Source organism: Mercenaria mercenaria, unplaced genomic scaffold, assembly GCF_021730395.1.
Source record: "Mercenaria mercenaria strain notata unplaced genomic scaffold, MADL_Memer_1 contig_130, whole genome shotgun sequence".
NCBI classification, from domain to species: Eukaryota; Metazoa; Mollusca; class Bivalvia; order Venerida; family Veneridae; genus Mercenaria; species Mercenaria mercenaria.
Genome location: NW_026459282.1, coordinates 24,944 through 46,481, shown reverse-complemented (window position 1 = coordinate 46,481; position 21,538 = coordinate 24,944). Strand labels below are relative to the sequence as shown.

Here is a 21,538-nt window from a genome sequence, read left to right as displayed (position 1 = left end):
AGATTCAGACGTAGTTGTTCACCCGAAACGACTGAGTTTAAACTTAGCTCAGATTATTCTGATGAATGTCTGATCAGGAATGTGGGCTCAATACACGTTCAAGTTAAATGACGAGAAAGGACTAAGATGTTCAATGAATGGAACACAAGAAAAATCATTTTATCCCGCCAATGCTGTACAATACAATTCAATGCAATACAATACAATACAATACAATATTTATTTCTCTCATTTCATGGTATACATGACAATATGAGGCACCAAATTAAACAAATACATAGTGAGACATGTGTTATTCAATTGTTAAATATAGTAAATCGTCACAAAGCGGGAGCAGGACCCGAATCTGAATATTTGTACATATGAAATGTCAATGTTGAAACATCTGTATAATCTCTTTTGCAAACAGACAAATCTTTCTATAAAGAACATGGTTATTGGTATCTGTATTCATAATTTTATAGAATGTAATAATATTTGGACTACGAATAAATTGTTGTTTAATATATTTTCCTTAACGTATTTAATATAGAACATTCAAGTAAGTAATGAAATTCGTCACCAATATTTGAATTACATAGGGTACATTTCCTCTCATCATATTGAGTTCTATTCCAACTCCCTGTCTCAACAGAAAGTTTATGGGTTTTTTTTGTTCTGAATTTTATGATATAATTAAGATATCTATGACCTGTACAGGTTTGAAAAGTTTATATTTTCTACAGCTATGTCAATTTTCTAAATTTGAATGCCACTCGTTCAAAAAAGATCAAATAGCTTTTGCTTGACAGACATAACCAACCATTTAGGATTCGGAAAAGACTGGGACTCAAAAATGTTCGACATTCCACAGTTTATATATATATTCTGAACATTTCTATTCCAAAGAAATTTTCTTGAATTGTTTGCAACTGGATTTGAATACCTGTAATGACTGGACAGTAGTAAATACATATCCCTGGTGAGTTTTACATCGTTGCATGATACAGTTTTTGCCCAAAATGAAATAATTCTTGTCTTAGTGTCAATTGCAATAGGTTTTACACCCGTTTCACCATACACAATACTATTTGGCGTACTAGATTTAACCTTTAAAACAGGTTTCAAAAACTTAAGTTGAACACGTTCTATATTCAATATTTCCGTATCCCCATATTTCACAACCAAACAACAATATAGGTTTAACAATGGTACTAAATAGATCGATTTGGGTATCGATAGGTAGACAAAGGGATTTGGCTTTTTTAATAAGACTATACATAGCCTTTATGGCTTGTTTCACAATTTCTTTTTTCGTATTGTAAAAAGAAGCAGATCTGTTGAATAAAACACCAAGATATTTAAACTCTGATACTATTTCTATGTTTTCGCCATTATAGGTAAAGTTATAATGCCTTTGTCTTCCTCTAGAGAATACAAGGATTTTAGTCTTACTCGTGTTTAAAACTAATATATATTGTTCACAGTAAGTCGCATAAACATTGAGTGCTGATTGTAAGTCTGAAGCAGATTCAGATAAAATCACAGTGTCATCTGCGTATAAAAGTACAAATAATTTAACAAAATTTACAAGGTTATTATCTAATATATGTTTGTTACATCTAACACCATGTACTAGGTTGCTGTTTAATATAAATTCATGCAAGTCGTTCAAATAGAGTGAAAATAACAGGGGAGACAAGTTTTCTCATTGCCTTACACCAACATTGCAAGGGAAGTAATCAGATGTCATACTATTGGAAAAAGTACACGACTTCACTTTGTTGTACATGTTCATAATAGTACGTAAACAATTCCCATTTATATTGTTTAGAATAAGTTGTGCAATCAGCCACCTCTTAAGAAAGACCATTGTTCTAATATTGCTAAAGGTCAGCCTGTAAGAAACGACATTGAGATAATAGAGCATGGATACTTTAAAATGTACGTCACATTGGTTCAGAGGCCAGTTTTTACCATATTATTTGATGACATTTGTAAAAAGTATGACTGTAATTATGCATATCAAACATTAAACACATATATACTTAACATAAAAAAAAGTAATCATAGTATAAAACTAAAATATATGACACTGTTTATGAATGTTTGTTTTAGACGTAGGTAATGTGTAATAAGTTTGGTGTTGATTACCGAAAGAGGAATGGCCATAGCCGTGCCTACATTACGATGACAGAACCTGGTACCTTTAAGGAGTGTAGGGTGAGTTACAAACTTAATAGACAGAAACAACGACATAGTAACAACACGATACACGTACTTAACATTCAACAATCCTTAAGAAATGCAAAACAATCGTTAACAAGTAGTAGTATAAAACGTACGCTTATGTTATGTAATCATAATGAATAGCTAGATTATGTCCCTCTATGTTATTCCTAAGATGAGATTACATAACCGTGGCAACTAGGAGATATGCTATAAATGGTAAACTGAAGGGATTAAAACTATATATGTTTCCTCAGGCTGATAAAGAGGTAAAAGTCTTCGTATGACTCTGTAAAGTTAATAACTCGCTTCAAAATCGCGATACATTTTATGGAACTCGCGGCCATTCCTTGATTGTTTCAGTTGATCTCTAACTGAACGCACTAACAAACACCATAATAGCGGTTTTGACAGTGTTTATAAGGTGTTTTAGTAGTGTCCGTTAGGATTAATTTTTTTGTTTTGGTACGCTAGTTGTACTTGTTACTTATAATACAATTTGGGGTTGAAAATAAGTTATTTCACGAAGAATACGCGACGTTACGCTCAAAATAATAAAACTAAAACTGAATTCTAACATGACCAGATTCATTTCAGAAATGAAATGATTAGTTTCGGTGTTCATGCGAAATGAATGACAAAATAGGATCGACAAATCCCTGAATCGAGCATTTGTCGATCCTATTCTGTCATTCGTTTCGCTGAACACCGAAAAAATAGTTTCATTTCTTATATTTACATTATATTTCCTTTCCATTTGTAAACAAGATAATATTATAAATTGCACACATTTTGTGTCATTTAACATTAAAATCAATTTTGAAAAACACCAGCAGTGAATATCTTTTATGCATCAAGCGCCCAGTGAGCATCAATATGCGTAAATGATCTGATGATAAAGATTAAAACAAAGTCATTACATAATCAAAATGTGACTGACCACTGTTAAAAGTTCTGTAATTATTGAGTATAAATCATTTCAAAATCAAGACCAATGTAACCTTAACCTTTGACCTACGGACAGATAATTATCCTATAAAGGTTAACGACTGTGTGCTCAAGCGTTCTAGTTGCTGAGTTGATACCGTTTTCATCCTCAATGTTACTTTGACCTTGACAGTTGATCTATTTATCTCCAAAACAATACGGTCAAACCAAAGGCAACCATTCTATGAAGCTTGATGATGTAGATCAAAACGTTCTCTAGTTATAGACTGGAAATAGTTTATCGACCGGCTGAATAACTAAGCGACGACAATTGGTAAACCGGTACATCCCTCTTCTTCGAGTGGGAGCAAAATAATATTTCTTTACCTTTAGACCTAGTATCGAGATTTGAACACCATACAAGACTACCGTAACGGTTATACTCTTACTAAATATGGGACTATAAAATTAGTAATTCTAGAAAAAAATATTAGAAAAAATACCTAGAGCTTTTAATGAAAACATCTCTTAATCAAATGTAGAATAACTTCTGGAACAGACCTCTAATATGTAATTAAAATTAATTACGAACTGTGACACATTATTTAGCGGAATATTATTTTAAAAATGCAATAATAAAAGTGTGTATTACAATCAACAATAACGGAAACGAAACGGAAAACAACACTAGTGTATCTAAAAGCATTGTCTCAAAATATATGTACATGTAGTTAAATGCATTAGCAAGTACAAAAAAAACAACAATTGTAATACAACGACACATGGTAATTTTCCCTTCTATGAAATTATACAAGATACCAATATTCACAAACTGTTTTTAAACATTTCCTTAGACCTAAATCTAAAAAAACTTTGAGCAAAAACAAAATAAGGCGATATAACATGTACACTGACTCTCCGGTTATCACAGTGAAGTGAACAATCATATGAATTGTCAATCTAATTCCATGAACGTTAACATGAATGCCAGCAAACAACCTGTGCAGTGCACGTTAGATCATCACAGTGAACAAGTGTGTGAAATGTCAATACATATTCTCATGGGTAATTACTGATACCAACTGACACCACTGCTTTCAAATACACAAGCTTATATACAAAACATTTACCAATCGAGCAGCTCTATATGTTCTTCAAACAGCAATCTAGAACGTCTTTCTCACTATAAGTATGGCTGTTAAAAGTATTTTGTCCCCGACTGTGTAATCTACGACAGACAGTACTATCAAAATAGTTAAAACTTCACTTTTTCTCTATCAAATCCTTCATTTCTTTAAATTGTGCCTTAAGATATCGCATCATCTCAGCATTTGAATTGGCGATATCTGCTTTCATTGCTGTAAGTTCTTCTTTAACAGTACCTAAAGAATGTTCGGCATGATGTATGATATTTGTCTGCATACTGGATGTCTGCCGTGATACTTCATCCCGAACTGTTTCATTGACTGTACTCTCAGGATTCTGTGGCACAAAATAAAGCTTTATTGCCTTGAAACGACTGTATTCTTCGAACTCCATTTCTTCTTCAGATCTTACGCCTTTGTACCGTGAAAGGTTTTCACTCAATTCTCTTACGATGTCTTCGATTGGTGTGACCACGAAATAATGTTCCATCCTTCCTTCAAATAATCCAACTGCAGCTAGATCGTTACCATCACGAACCAGGACAACAGCACCAGAATCGCCCTGTACGGCAAATGGCTGTTTCGGTGTTATTGACGCTATTTCAATTTGGTTATACAGAGTTATGTCGATCCCATAACCCCTCTCCTGGAGTTTATTTGTTCTAACTGAGGAACCGTGTACGAAGCATCGTCCTTTCGTTAGACCGCTAGTACATCCGTACTTGTACACATCAGTTGTATGCGTAAGTTTCTTCATTCCAACATATTTTCCTGATGAATAATGAAAAGGATAACCTTGTCCAAATTCTGAAAATAATGAAGATTTATATAAACGAACATTATTAAAAATACTATTGGAAACATAATTGTGAGACAAAAGTCACATTAATTGATTAATGACAGAAATATAAGCGATTAGTTTAATTTAAATCATTTACACTGCATAACATTATACTTGCAAGCGAAATCAGTTGAAATGAAATAGTAAAAACTTAAAATAATTATCAATATCTTAATACATACGTCACATAATTATGTGCACACATATGAGGAACATGAGTTATGCAACACTTTACTCTATGCCTATCGCAAGCAAAAACTTTTCTTCTTATCTCGCAAACTATCCCTGGGCCAGTGTTTTATAAATATACAATGGTAAAAGTAATGAAATACGTTTGATTTCATTCTTAACTATAATCAGTTAGAAATGAAGTACGCTACATGTTTACAGATTAAAAAATGTTGCTATCATTGAATTATTATATTATGTACTGATTATAAATAAAACACGCTAAATAGAAATAGAGATCAAAATGAAATGAAAGATATAATGAAAAAAAAATAGAATCGATTTTATTTATCAAAAGGTTTACCACTCATATTGGAAATTTCCGGAAAAGAACCATCAACTGGAACACGGTCTTTGCTCAGTCGAACCAGTGCGAGTTCCATGCCAGCTGCGTTATCATCACCTTCTTTATAAACAGCTAGTTCTATTTTACCAAGGTAATAGCGTTTACTTTCTTCTTTTACTGTTTTTGTTTCGGGAGGTTGAAACGTGTCAGAACCAGAAATACCGTAGAAAATACAGCCATCTTGGCGTTTCGTTAACAGTTCCATCTGTCTAGTGTCAAGTAACACGTGGGCACTTGTTAAGTAGTAGATTTCCGAGTTTTCCTGGAACTCGAAGAACGGTCCAATGGTTCCCTGTTGCGTTCCGTATCCGCTGTCTATTTCGCATCCCATTTTGACATTTCGGTGAAAATCACTTGGCTTTCCACATAGTGTAAATACACCCTCTCGAACATCGAACGGATATTCAACTATGGTTTTCTGAAACGGCTCCTCGTTTATTGGAACAAGACCCTTTATATGAACATAAAGGGCTATACAAGGAATCTTTTTTATACAAGCATCTAAAGTATTGTAACCAGATGATTTGACCCAACTTGCAGAAATTTTGGTAAGATTGCTATGCTGTTGCATTAACTTCTTAGCATTCTGCTTCACATATGTCGTAAGCTTGTCCATTTCCTCGCTGTCTAATCCATCCTGCTGTTGCATATGATAAATATGCTCGTTTTCATTCTGGCTCTCATCCGAGATTTCATCCTCACATCTCTGGTACGTTTGAAATGCTGATTCTATTTCCACTGGATGACTGGTTAACATAACAAATATTATATCTTCATTTCCATCTGGCCTAAATGCCGACCACACATGTCTAATCATAGTAGATTTTTGCTTGATAAAGTCGCAAATATTTCGACATATCATTTTAACAACATTCGAGTTGCGTGCTTTCGCCTGACATATTTTGTTGAGTACGTCGTTATCAGGTAATGTCCACTTTTGTAACAAGGACATCGCTTCATCTTCATCGTCATTATCAAGATAATGACTCCATACAATTGGATCTAAATAGTAATTGATGAAAAACAATCATCAATAACATGGAAGTGAATGGTTCTACAACTGAGGTAACTGACTAATTTAAGAAAATTCTTGTGTACGAAAGCGCCAAAACCTTCTATGACAAGATTATTTTGTACGTGCAAATACTTTCGTCCTGTAACATAATTGTACTTACTACCTACCATCTGAACCAAATAATCCGAACAGGAGTTTTCATGAACTGCATTTAGAAAGTTGCCATACGCAGACTTGCTGCATGTTAAAAGAATATGTACATGTGTATTTTAAAAAGGGCCAGAAAGGAATTCGAAAATATAAATATGTACCGATTTTCCATTGCTGAATGTGTTTATTTGATGTTGTTTCGCTGTCAGCTCCACTGTTTTCATTTCGTTCTATTTCATCTTGTAGGGATAGTTCTAGAGATGAAGACAATATGATTTAAACTGTTAAACATTTGCCTTTTCTTTCGAAACAGCAGTGTACCCCGTGCTGAGTGCTATTACACGTTGTAAATTGTAACTTATACGTTAACCGTGAAATGAGAGATAAGTAAAGCACTGAAAAAATAGAAATCTACACATCTAAAATTTACAGATTATCCACAGTCTATAAGACATGCTCTTTTTTCTTATTACATCTTCCATGATATTTAATCTAAACACAATAATTATGGAATAAGGAAGATCCACTGAAAACGTTAATTGTATTATCCATATCAGCTTTGCACGAAAATATCTTACAATCCGCTCTACATGTAAACAACCATTTTGAATGTTTGCTAAAGGTTCAGAATTTCAAATAAGTTCCAGCAAAAATCGTGCACGGGGCTAAAATATTTTTATTTATAAAGTATCTTAATGCTTTTTATAACAAAATTCACCATTTAAAAAAACACACAAAAAAAACAACATTATCTGAATATGTAAAGCTATTCTGAAGGGGAAATGTATGTATAGCCGATCTGATACAGTTGCGCTGCTTGAAGTCTGAATATATTTTCAAGACTAGAACTATGTATGGAAATCAAGCAGAAGGTATTGAACTATTATTTAGCTAAACCTAAAAATTGTCAAACTTAAATGAACAATTCTTCATTCCAGTGCATTAACACACAAAATTATGATAAAACCTGTTTTGTACCCATATCAAAACTCTGGGATGAGGAAATCAAATTTTAAAAACCAATCTTCTGTTTCTTTTGTCTATATATAAGCCCTGTTTTGAAATATAAAATATAGATCTATTATGTGTATTAAATAATAAAAAAGTTTCGTGAAAACAGAAAAAGTCTTTTGAATAGGATTACTTTATTACAAAATCAAAGAAACACGCGATTTTATAAAGATATTTTTCAACCACGGAAAGAAGAATACATGTTTTATCTATATTTATAGTGAAATCCATACCTTGGTCTCTCGAAGGTTCGCATTCCTGTGACTTAGTTGCTGCCGACAGGGAAGCACTAGCTATACCTGTTTGAATTTCAGAACTGTGAACAGGCTGCTGATTTCGCGACGAACTAAGCGGATTGCAAACCAAAATAAAAAGAAAAAATAAATGACATTGTCATTTCTTTAACTTATTTAATGGTTATTTAAATAGTTAGATCTACATCACTCTTATGGACTTCTGCGTCTGGAAGTCAGTCACGCACGCATTAGACAAACGATATATATAAAACAATAGTCCTAGGTAATACTGATAACATACTAGTCTGATGCAGTGACTTTAAGGAGGTAGGTTACCTTGTTTCTAAAGTAAGTAATATTTTCGTGTTATTTGCTAATATTTAAAAAAAATTCACAGCTTAGAATACGTACAGCAGTACCCCTCGTCTGACATTTTTATGGAACAAGTGTTTTGCATGCTGCTATTCTTGCATAAAAACTACTTTTTTCACTGGATCCGCCCATGTATTAACGGGAGAAAAATCGTGTGCAAACAAGGCAATTCACGTGCTGTTAATACCCGATTTTTATTTTTGAAATGCTTTCCCAGGGACGTATATGTAATTCTGCGCAGATTGACATCTGGTATCTGCGTCTTGTTTCTTTCATAGAAACCTCTTCTTGAAGCATTAAAGGTGCAATCTAAACCATAGAATGTTTTACTGTATCAGTAACTAACGGCAAAAGCGCTGCTCCCAACAATGTTCGTACTCGTTTCTTCCCTTGTTTACTCCCCTTTTAGAACTCGGCGTCAGTTCAGATTTTGTAGACAACCGTGAATGTTAAAAGATCGCGTGTTTACCTGTGCGATTCTTTGTTTTTAGATATCATATTTATGATTTTGGTAAGTATCAGTCGGTATGTTTTTATCTAATTTCTCGAAGAATTTATATAAACAGCTTGGAAACTTGACACTACGTTCGTACTCATCCGTACTCCAACTGCGTGTCCGTACTCAATGTAACTCGAATGTAAAGTTATTATTCTTGAAATTGTGATCGAGTCCACCAAATTGTGAAATGATATGAACAATTATTGGTAATTTTATGTTTGTAATAATGAGAGATAAAAAAATCGGTTAGAAACCTTCAGGATGTGCTTTTGATAGTGTTGTTTATTTCCGGGCCCTGGATACGGATATTTAAAACATGTTTACCGTTTCCAAGAACAACAGGAATGGTAAATAAAAAATGTACCGGAATCGTCAAGTCATCACATATGAAAACAATACATAAATCGTCGTGAAATATTTTTTTATGCAAGAATAGCGACAATACACGTTTGTTTTGTGTATTAACGTCTGCAGAAGCCCTTGGGATATGTTTGTGACCTCGACCTTAGGATATGTTTGTGACCTCGACCTTCGGTCTCGGTCACAAACAATCCCGCGGGCTTCTGCAGACGTTAATACACAAAAAACTTGTATTATCCCTACATTTTTCTAATGGATATTGTTGAAATGCAAATAAAAAGCCAAATCTGTTTTCCTTAAATAGACCAGTGTCAACGCTTTTGAATTTTACAAATATATGTCACGGGCTTCGTTTCCTTGGTTACATCAATTTAATTCAAGAAACCACAATTTTCTACCGAAATTTGAACAATTTTACATTTTAGTTTTAGTAGATCTATATATGTAACAAATTATCAACGAAAACTGACAAATAGGTATTGCAAATCAAACTGCCCAATTTTATTTGACAGTGGCCGTAATAAGTAACCTTTCACCCAACTATATTCCCAATAGTATTAGTTATCATCATCCATTTTCTTACATTCCGCATAACAATTTAATATAACTATATAAACAAAGCAAAATATTGATCATTATTCAGAGCGAAAGACTTATAAAAAATTCAGCAAATAATGGCTGTTTAAAATATTAAAAAAAAATGAAAAGAAAATACACAGAATTACGTACATTCAAAATAAAAGCTATCAATTTTGCGCGGTAACTGACACGTAACATCATGCCGTCAATGACGTCATTTTAAGGAGGTAGGTTACCTTCATATTTGTATGTGCGCATGTCCAACCGGAAGCTAACGTGACGATTTACGACGACGTTTACGACAAACTAAATGTGTTTGTATATTCATTTTTCTGAAAACAAATTATGAACCTGTCTTCGATCTGATGCTTTATGTTTAAATAATGCAGAAATAATGAATAAATTGCCGCAGAAACGCTTCAAAACAATGTTGCCTTAAAATGACGTCATTTACGTCATGGCGTTACGTGTCAGTTACCGCGCAAAATTAAAAGCTTTTATCTTGAAAGTACGTAATTCTGTGCATTTTCTTTATTTTAACTATTTTCAAATAACCATTATTTGCTGAAATATTTTTATGAGTCTTTTGCTCTGAATAATAATCAATATTTTGCTTCTTTTATGTAGTTATATTGAAATGTTATGCGGAATGTAAGAAAATGGATGATGGTAACCAATGTTATTTGGAATATAGTTGGGTGAAAGGCTACTTGTTACGGCCATTTTCAAATAAAAAATCTAGCAGTTTGATTTGTTATACCAATTTTCCAGGTTCCGTTGATAATTTGTTACTTATATACTAAAACTAAGATCTAAAATTGTTCAAATTTCAGTAGAAAATTGTGGTTTCTTGAATTGAATTGATGTTACCATGGAAACGAAGCCCGTGACCTATGCATCTAAATGTAAAATTCAGAAGCATTGACACTGGTCTATTTAAGAAACACAGCTTCGGCTTTTTGTTTTCATTTCAACAATATCCATGAGAATAATAGCAGCATGCTGAACGATTTTTTCATGTAAAATGCCAGACGAGGGATAAAGCTTTAAGTATTCCAAGCTGTGAAATTTGTTTGAATAAATGCAAATAACACGAAAATATAACTTATGTTAGAAATGAGATGTTTTAAAGCTACATTAACTAGAAAGATAATCTTATTCAATTTTTTTATAAGAAATTACGACGAAAAGCAAGATATAAGCTGTTTTAAACATCTCTGTTGCCATGGTTACTTTAAACTTTAAGAAAAATAGGGTACCATGTAAAGTGTTTGGTATTTTGCTAATAATATTACCCAAATATTCCATGTTGGTCATTAACAGAATGGCACTGAAGTCGTCGAAAACCCCTATTTTTATACATAGTTGTTTAAAAGTTAGAGAAAATGCGTTACCATGGAAACACGAGCCCCGCGACATATACATTTTAAGCTTACATTAGAAACCTAACGTGCATACTAGTCAAATTATCGATTATGCAGACTTCTACGGATATCAATGAAACTAAAATACACTGAAAAGTGTTAAATATCCGTATTTTCCTTCTTCTTTCAATATGAAATACCTTTGGAGGGTCACGTTCTTCAAACCTGGATAAAAGTTGAACTTGAAGGGACAGAGACAAACGAAATTGAGATTGTGGCAGTTAAAACTTCATATTACACGAAATACAAAAAAAAAGCTGCGGTACAACTAATTTGAATTTACCCTGGTAACAAGGTAACCTACCTCCTTAAGGCAACACTGTTTTGAAGCTTTTCTGTGGCGATTTATTTTAGAAATAATATATCTCATTAAGTGATTTGTCGCTGAATAAATCATTGTTTGGAGTTCAGATGCAAAGGAATTATATCACGAGGGCGCAGCCCGAGTGATATAATAATACGCATTTGAACGACAAACAATGATTTTATTCAAGAGCAAATCACTAACTGAGATATATTGTTTCGATTCTAACACGTTACCAAGGACTTTAAAGTACGGCATTCATTAAATATTTGCCAGTTTTCAATTGGTTTCTTTTCCAGCGCGCCGCTATGCCGTTAGACGATATGACGTAATAATTGTGACGTCAGAACAGTGAATTGCTGTATAGTAATTCACTGTTTTCAGCCTTCTTTGTTTAATAGGAAAATGAATCGGATCGTGTTAGAATCATTATTTCTGCATTATTGAACCATTAAGCAGGTTCAGGATTATTATCAGAAGAATGAACATACAAACACATTTATAATAGTTTTTCGAAGTCACGTTAGCTTCCGGTTGGGCGCGTACATACAAATATTGAAGTAACCTACCACCTTAAAAATCAAAGAAGCATTATTCGTTAGAAACTACAAAACATTACACCTAAACTACCATCTGATGTTGACTTATTCTTTGCTATTATCACGGGTGGTAAACGCGCAATCCAATTCCCAGTGGGAATACGCTAAAAATGGGTTGCGCGACTTCCGGTGCTGGTGTTGCGTATCAATATATACAAAATCGAGGTAGGTGGGTTTTTGTTTTTGTAATAATGACATATTTACGAGTGCTTTCGAAAAAAGCAAAATGCTTTTCGACACAAAAATGAATAAAGATCATATATGTGAAATACCAACTTATTAATTTAAGAATCAGCTCTGTTATCACGAAAACTATGCTGGCTCGAACTGTCAAAAAAGCATGGAATCATGAAAAATGCAAATTTTCTAACTCTTGTGCCTTCTTTCTGGAAATGTGACGCTTGTAATGATCAAACACGTGTAAAACAGTCATGAATATTACATACACTTGAATGAAATGTTGCTTTTGGGGGAAAGATTGGCAAAATATAATCGGGAATGGGGTTGCGCCCCGGGAATGGAGTTGCGCGTATACATTATATACATTATGATGTATACGAGCAACTCCATTCCTGGTGCGCAACCCCACTCCCGATTAATTTTTTTTGTCAATTATGTCCCCGTAAGCAGGATTTGAAGCAAACAATTTTGATATTCGTTAGTTTATAACAGCTGAGTTATCATATAAAGCATCAGATGTCCTCAGATTAGGCATATGAGGTCAGAAACTTCCATTTTTGTTGATTTCATACTTTTTTCACGCTTCGTGTCGCCAGAGTTTTTGTGATAATAGAGCCGAATCATAAAATACAAACCAGATATTTTATATATATGATGTATTATCATAATTGTGTCGAATAGCAGTTTGCTTTTTTCGAGAAAATTTATTCTTGCCTCATACTAATCAAAATCATAACTTCACATACCTCAATTTCGTCCTTTTTTACGCGCAACACCAGCACCGGACGTTGCGCAATTCATTTTAAGCGAATTCCCGGCGGGAATTGGATTGCGCGTTTACCACCCGTGACTATGCTAAACAATAATCTATAAATTATGTGACACCTAGCTGTATTCTGAGAGAGATAACAAAAGTAATACCTTGATTCTATATAAAAATCTTCCTCGTTTTCCGGGACCAGCGTTTTCTCACCACTAGATTTGCTAACAGATGTTCGATCTTCATGTTTTAATTCAGTCTGACTTTGTCCATCACCCTTTATATAAATGTTTAAAAGTACAAGTAATTTATTGCTTTTTTTGTTGTTTGTTACCCGCTGCAGACTTTTTCGTCTCTAATCTACTCAAGAAATTGTATGTTTGGCTTCCCTATCGTCTGGCAGAGAACAAGTAGTAGACCTGGGCCCAGTTGTTCGAAACTTTAACTGGCTGTTTAACTAATGTTTTAATTTTACTGTAAAGATATTTTAGTGTTCATAATTCTTAAATTATAATAGGTTTGACGAAGTCTTCTAAAATGTCCAAATGTAACTCTAAAGGTTAACCAATTGTTGGCTTAATCGCCTGTTAAAGTTTTGAACAACTGGGCCCTGGGCAGTTTAGTCTTTACAATCTTTTAAAATAAGAAACCTAGGAAAACTCCAGTGTTGCTCCTTTTAAAGTTATATCACCTACATACCTAACAATTTTTATCTATGTCTCTGGTTAAATGATAGGTTGTACTATAGACGAAAAACAGTTTCCCTGTTGCAGGTCATTACAATTGTGACCTATTACGAATTTTGTTGTAAACTTCCGACCTAAAAGAGTGTTTTAACATTTATCTATGCACGATGCGCGGTTACACGTAGGGCGTTATAATTTCACGAGGGCGTAGTGAAACTTTTTGTACGACATATTACCACCCGAGTGTATAAACAGTGTTAAAATACGGTTTTTGGTATAGATTATTTCCATTCTAATATGCGCTTAAAACAGTAGATAAAATACAGTAGCGCTCTTTCTTGGTCGCAACAAAATCATTGACGTCACCGCACGATAACGTGACGTCATTCTAGCGTAAGAGTGTTTTAACAGAGAAAATCATATTAATAATTATGTGAGGTTATTAATAGCACCCGTCATCGCTACGATAAGTAATACACACGTGCATCATTGTTGTTGTTGAAATAAATATATATCTATGATATATTATTTATTATCATTACAGCCCTTTTGCCAGTATAGAGTCTGAAAAGTAGAACCCTCTGCCCATACAAACAAACATTATATGTTGCCACGTATATACAAATGTTGGCACAAATAGCAGCATATCTAGCTCTACCGAAGCAACCCGTGACAATTCTGTCGGTGACGGCCAACCTTCCTATCAAGTTTTGAGATCCTAGGTCCAAGTTTTCTTGGGTTATAGTCTGGAACTATGTCACTGTGACCATGACCTAATGACCTCAGAATAAATGCGATCATTTTGCGAGAACTTGCGAGAACCTCACCTGACTGGCATGTTTGTCAACTGCTCCGTTCACTTAGGCCCAAGAGCATAGCTTCCGAGAAGCTTTAGGAAAGCTTGGAAGAAAATCTCAATCGAACTGACGCCGGAAGTGAAAAAAATATATCATTTTCTTTTAATTGTATTTTTTTTTATTCCGACTATCGGGTGGAAACCACAGATTTTAAAAAACAGGAGACGCACAATCGAACATCTCGGAAGAGCTCTTCTTATTCCGGCAGATCTTCCGTGGCCCAAACAAACGGTTCAAACGTCCTTGGCAAAAAGAACCGCCAGTTGAATAATAAATTCATTTAATTGAAAGAAATATATTGTAACGTGATTTAATTCATATGCATATCTTTGAATACTGCGAACGAAGAACAGTAAAAAAAAAAAAAAAAAATATATATATATATATATATATATATATATATATATATATATATAAAACAAGAGCTGTCGAAGGACAGCTACGCTCGACTATTCAACAGCCTTGTCAATTGAATGAATACAAAAGTCGAAAAGGGGCAAAATTTTGTACAAATGCAAAACAGTGTTATGGAACCTACACAGTGCTTATCAGCTTATGACAGTAGACAAGTGTGTGAAGTTTCAATCCATTCCCATTAGTAGGTACTGAGATACCAGCTTACATATAAGAATTTAACCAAAAACTGTTGAGTTAAAAAAGGGGCATAATTTTGTAAAAATGCAAAACAGAGTTATTGAACCTTTACAATGTCAGTTCTAAAATTTATTTGTTTTATTTATTGATATTTTGTGACTTGAAAGACAAAATACAAAATAACATTTAAGAAACTACATATTAAGTATTGTTATGGTAAAAAATGACTTTATTAATTTCTTACGAAAAGCCCCTTCTTTTACATACTTTGTAAACTAAAAATGCATGTCAGTTATGAAAAACCTCTTAAAATTGAAATAAACATCCGGGTGATAATACCCGGAGGCAACAGATATCGACATCGCAATGCCGGTCACCCGTTACCAATACCATAAAGCTGTTGTCTCCACTGATATCGATTTTCTGCCTTATCGGTCATGAGGTCAATTCTTCCTCATGAATAAAAGGATCATCAAAGTATTAAAGCACAAAATAAAAATGTGAATATCATTTTATCTAGGGTGTCTCAAGTAAACGGATTTAATGATACAGAATTCTAACTTCAACATTGAATAAATAAGGTCGAATCCTGTGTTTCTGTTTTGAATTTTGCTTACTTCATTAAAAAATAACCTTGGGGCAGACGTAAAACCTACCTAAATTTCTTCCACGATATGTAATCTAAAGAGTGAAAGCAAAATAGAGAAATTTTACCGCGTGTAACTCAATATTTTTAAAGATGTGAAACTCTGCCCCTTCTGTTGAAGTTGTAAATTCACTTTGAACAGCAAGAAATCGCTTATCAAATTACTGTTTTTTTCCATTTTTGTACAATAAATCAATCATTAGTCTTGCAAGAAGTAAAAACTTACTAGAAAATATGGAAAACAGGGGGAAAAAATTGGTCCCAGGAGGGCTTGAATCTACGCCTCACCCCCCCCCCCCCCCCCCCCCCCCCCCCCCACACACACACACACCCGTGAGAATTGCAGTAAAAGTGGGTTATGGTACGAATTGAATACTCTTCAAAAAGGAGGTACTCTATTACGCCTCTATTACCTTAATGGCTAAATCAATAGCAGTTGCCTCGGCTGAAAAGTTGGCAAACGTAATTTGACTGATGTAGGTGGCTGACGGCGGCACAACCAACCTTTAATTCATCTTTGGAAACCTGTGTGTAAATTGGGAAATGATCCTTTTATGTCGGCTTGATTTCTTTATATATGGACTTCATTATTTCAAGGTTTGTTTCGGACTTTTTCAAGGCAGTTTTCATATCAAAAAGGACTGTAAGAAAATTAAGAGTCAATGGTGGTGTATTCACCATTTTCTTTTATATCATCAAGCTAGAAGGTGAAACCCTCCCCGCCCACTCAGACCCCGTTCTTTAAAGCCGCTTGTATGTAGATCATATTTCTGAATTTTGCCATCTGGCATGCGGGTTCTCTAAGAATTACAGCATGTTATTTACGTTAATTTAATTTTTAGCCCACATGAGCTATGGTGAGCTATTGTGATCACGCTGTGTCCGTCGTCCGTCGTGCGTGCGTGCGTCCGTCAGTCCGTCCGTCGTCAACCATTATGTTTAAATTACATCTCCTCCATAACCACTGAATGGAGTTTGATGAAACTTGGCATGAATGTTTCTTGGATGGTCCTCTACCGTAGTTGTTCAAACGGTTTCACTTGGTTGCAAATACGGACCGCCAGAGCTAAAGATAGAAAAATCTTCTGATCTTCAGTAAATATGCTCTTGCAAATTATTTGAATGACTAATTCATGGTATGTCCTTCCCGTCAAAAGGATAATGGAAATAAATAGTTAGAAAACGCATAGAAGATAAACATCTAGCATTATGGGCAGCAAGAATGAACTTAACATCAGATTTCGATAGGTTTAAGCATATCCATAGAACGGTACACATTGCAGTATTTACAGTTATATCTGCAATGAATTTATACCGGGAATGGCTCAGTGCATTGCAAGTGTATGGGTACAAGATCAGAACTTCAATGTCCACACCGCTTGAATATCGTAAATGGCATAAATATGCTTGCGTAAGACAATGAACTGTTCAAATTTGTTTAAACTAAGGCATAAATTATGTAAACCGTTGGTATATGTAGAAACTTTTGATGCAGGGATTATCCAAGAACTCCGACATGTGAATGAAGAGACTTTCTGTTCAAGTTTCCATGCAAAACTCATAATAAAGTGCACATGATTTGTACATTGTATATGCAAAAGAAGATTCTTATTATGACCCATAAAGTACATTTTAGAGGCTTGTATTCTAAGCAACGGGATATCAGTATTATATATGCCGAGTAAACAGACTCTTAGATGTATATATTGCACTTTCGCGTAAACACACCGAACTCCTGTCTAAACGAGTATTTTGTGCACACACGTTCCTTGGTAGCCCTTCGAAAAAAAAGTACTCTTGGGACGATGCATACCATAATCACACTCGATACCCAAATACATTCTTCAGCTTATCATTTACTTTCTACATTTCACAATCTATGTATACATATGTGTACGCTATATTTGTCTGAAAAATTGTGACATTTTGAAACAATTAGTAACAAAGCGTACATATCCCATGTAATCATTTATCAAGTGTGAATATATGTGTTTATATAACTTCTGTTGTAACATCTGAGTAAGAAGAAATAAACAGAATATTAATAAAAGTTCTTACCCTTTGTCTCTGTCCATAATTTTCACATACGCCAATGAATTGTTTTCCCGTACTACTTCCGATGCCCTGTGATCAAAATAACTTAAGCTTATTGAGAGGACTAAGTTGAATTAGTTCATTAGCTGAAATGTTCGTCTAAGTAATCGAGTCATGTATTTAGAACCATACTAAAAAGAATAGACAAAGTTGATTTTTGTTGGGTTTAACGGCGCAACGACACAATTATAGGTTATATTTGATGATGGAGGAAGATCTCTGGTTCCCCTTCGTGCATTATTTCATCACGAGTGGGTACCTGGGTAGAACCACCGTAAGCACGTTTGATGGCTTCCTCACATGACGAATTCAAGGTCCCGAGTGCGACTCGAACCCAAATCGGTGAGGGGCAAGTGATTTGAAGCCAGTGACATTGAACACTTGGCAACGAATACATAAAGGAAACAATACTTTATTTCACTAAGTTATGTTTTTATGGGGTGCCGTTTTACTGTCGATTTACTCTTTTGTGTTATCCTAAATTAATTTATGAATATCACAAATTCAATTAGTGATGTCACAGATTCATTTAATGATATCATAAGAGTATATTGGACATCATTAGTGCATTCATAGATATCACAAAATGACTATGGATATGTATAATTCAGTTATTGATATCTTAAAATCAGTTTTATTTGATGACATCATTCATTCAGTTAATGGTATCTTTTATTTCTACTTCATGATGTCCATTAATGATTTTTTTCACTATAAAATGAAAAAATGAAGTTAAAGTATCATAAGATAGAATTAAGGATATCATAAAATAAATCAAATTTGTGATATCACTAAACTAATTTTTATAGTATCATTAAAGAAAATATGTATATTTTAAATTCTTTTTCAGGATATCGTAAACTGAATCATATAAATCTATAAAAGATATTATATGTAAATCGTTTTTTGCAATCAGTAAGTCATTAAGAACCGTGCAATACTAGTATTGTGTACGAATTATTAATATTTATATAATTAATTCAGATATTTTAAAATCAAACATATTTTGATGTACTTCTAAGCGATTTATATATATCTTTAAATGTACATTGTGATATCCTCAATCTGACTAAAGTACATCTCCTATTACGCTACGCATAGGATCTGACAACGAGCTATTGATGGCCTCGTTCTGACAACCCTTCCGCTAGCCAATCAAAAGCTAACTTACAACATTCTGCAAGCTTTAGAAAGCCTTGGTTTTTGATATCAACAATTTTTATGTCGAAAGAGGTCAGATAGCTGGTTAGCTCAGTCGGTAGGGCACTTGCTCTGTAAGCGAGAGGTCCCGGGTTCGAGCCCTGGATTAACTGCAAATTTTTCTTACTCTTTGACATTCGAACAAGTTGTCTGATCGGTGCAAACAAAAATAGATTTGCGAAAATAAAAATAACAATATTGGAAATCCAAAATATACAGAAGACGAATGTGAATGGGTCGTTCTCAGATCTTCGTTTAGAAGATCAAGTGCTTTAGTCAGATTGTGATATCCTTAAAGTCATAATGGATATCATAAAGGCGAAAGAAGGATACGAAAAGGTATTAGTAGTTAGAGATATCCAACATTCTATTACGTGACATCGTTGTTTCATAACAGGATATCACAAAATATATCTTACTACTATAAATGAATAAGATTTTTTTGTACTTATGATATAATTTAATACACTATATTTCAAGATATCACAAAGTACATGTTACGAAATAATAAAATTAATTGAGGATGTCAGAAAATGAATTGAGAATATCATAAAATAGTGAATGAATGTAAAGCAGCATTCCATACCTTAACTTCTTAAGAACGGATCTCTCTGACAACAAGGAGAAAATTTCGGCGACGCAGCAAGGTTGATGCAAACTGATGCGTTTTATATACTTATTATTTACCAGATATCATTAGATTCCGGTTAAAATGCCGACTATTAGAAAATAACTAAGATAAGCAAAATGTTCAAATGATATACGAAATATACCATATAAATAAAGAAAAAAGGTTACAATAACTGTATATCATTTTAACCAGTATATCTCATGCATTGTTTTACTGTTAAGTAGTTTCAAAACAAAGAAAGTAAATATGAAATATACCACACACTGTACATGTTATATTAGAGAAAAAAACATCACTTACAGTAACTGTTATTTGTTACTGACATAAATAAAATCTTAGTGAGTCAAAATAGAAAAGTTCATTTGACAAAACCTAAATAAGAATTTAAAATATACGCAACTTATTTAATGATACCAGAAAAAAACCCCCAGTTAATTGCTCTTCCTATCATACAAAACTCTTGAACCGATCAATTCTTTCGGTTTTTATATCCTACTTCAGAATAATTTTGTTTGCATGTTGGAGCGAATCCAAGTTGTAATCATTAAATGAGTCATTTGGTTGGAAGACAAGTATTGATCAATGTAAATATTATAGATATGCGCCTAATTTATGAGATTTTATATCCATCTTAAACTTCGTAAATATAAGGAGTACGTAACTTCCGATTTCTCAGTTTTTCAAAAATTAAAGTAAAAATATGAAAACTAAATATTCGGTCCTCTGTAAAGTGTAAATATTTTCTGACTGACCAAAGCTATGGTATTTCAAAGAGCACGAGACCAATTGTACCATAAACTCGTGCTGTAAATTTCGGATTTACGGTAAATTCTAATAGCTTCCAGCAGTTTAAATATAATTTGTATGAAAAATAACAAGTGTGTTATTGAGATAAAGATAGTTCAACGAAAGGTACTACAGCTGATTTATTATTCTGATTAAATGCCGTATCATATTATTTAAACTGAAAAGAAATACCATATCAATAATCCGTGTTCTAACTGTTCCCTCTTCCTTAACGATTTAACAGTAGTTTAATACACAATGTTAGACAAAACTCGATAATCTTATTTACAAATAGACTATTTTTCTATAGACAGTTGGCAAAAGCCCCAAGAAAAAAAATCCGTAGGCATTTTAGTACAATATTGTATCATACATCAAAATGTTCGTTGGGGTATATGGAATTCAGCCAGGGTGGATACCAGGCTCAAATATCCCAATTTAAGTTTTCGTGAGGCCCCAAGAGGGATGCACGTGATACGAAATAATAATAGAAGTAAAATGTTGTTTAAATTCCAGGTTAAGGTAAATCTGACTTAAATATATTATAGAGTTGAAAGATTCAATTATATAATATAATTTGATGTATAAATGTAATTATAAGTGAAATTAAAGATTACGAGGCCCTAAATTGGGGGTTCTCTATCAGACGGCAATTACATGATGATGTGACGTATCCAATATGTTAAAATTTGCGGTACATTGGTATTAACATGTAATTAAGAAATGAATGTATCCAGTGCATATAAAAATCAAAGTACTGAAAGTACAGAAAGGCTGGCTACCACAAAACACTGAATTAAAGCTGTGCGGGAAGGATGTTTGCAAAATCTTAGATATTATAAGGGTTCTCCATATCAAAC

General features: G+C 33.6%; 1 protein-coding gene across 1 annotated transcript; it reads right to left on the bottom strand.

Annotated features, from left to right (window-relative positions):
• Positions 1-206: 206 nt before the first annotated feature.
• Positions 207-20,962, bottom strand: LOC128551609 (uncharacterized). The gene is made up of 7 exons (XM_053532505.1): positions 20,871-20,962; positions 18,026-18,091; positions 13,346-13,461; positions 8,105-8,217; positions 7,022-7,114; positions 5,654-6,697; positions 207-5,087 (listed from the first exon to the last, which is right to left on the bottom strand). The coding sequence occupies exons 1-7, from the start codon at positions 20,871-20,873 to the stop codon at positions 4,399-4,401; spliced, it is 2,124 nt and encodes a 707-aa protein (XP_053388480.1). The 5' UTR covers positions 20,874-20,962; the 3' UTR covers positions 207-4,398.
• Between the last annotated feature and the right edge of the window lie 576 nt (positions 20,963-21,538).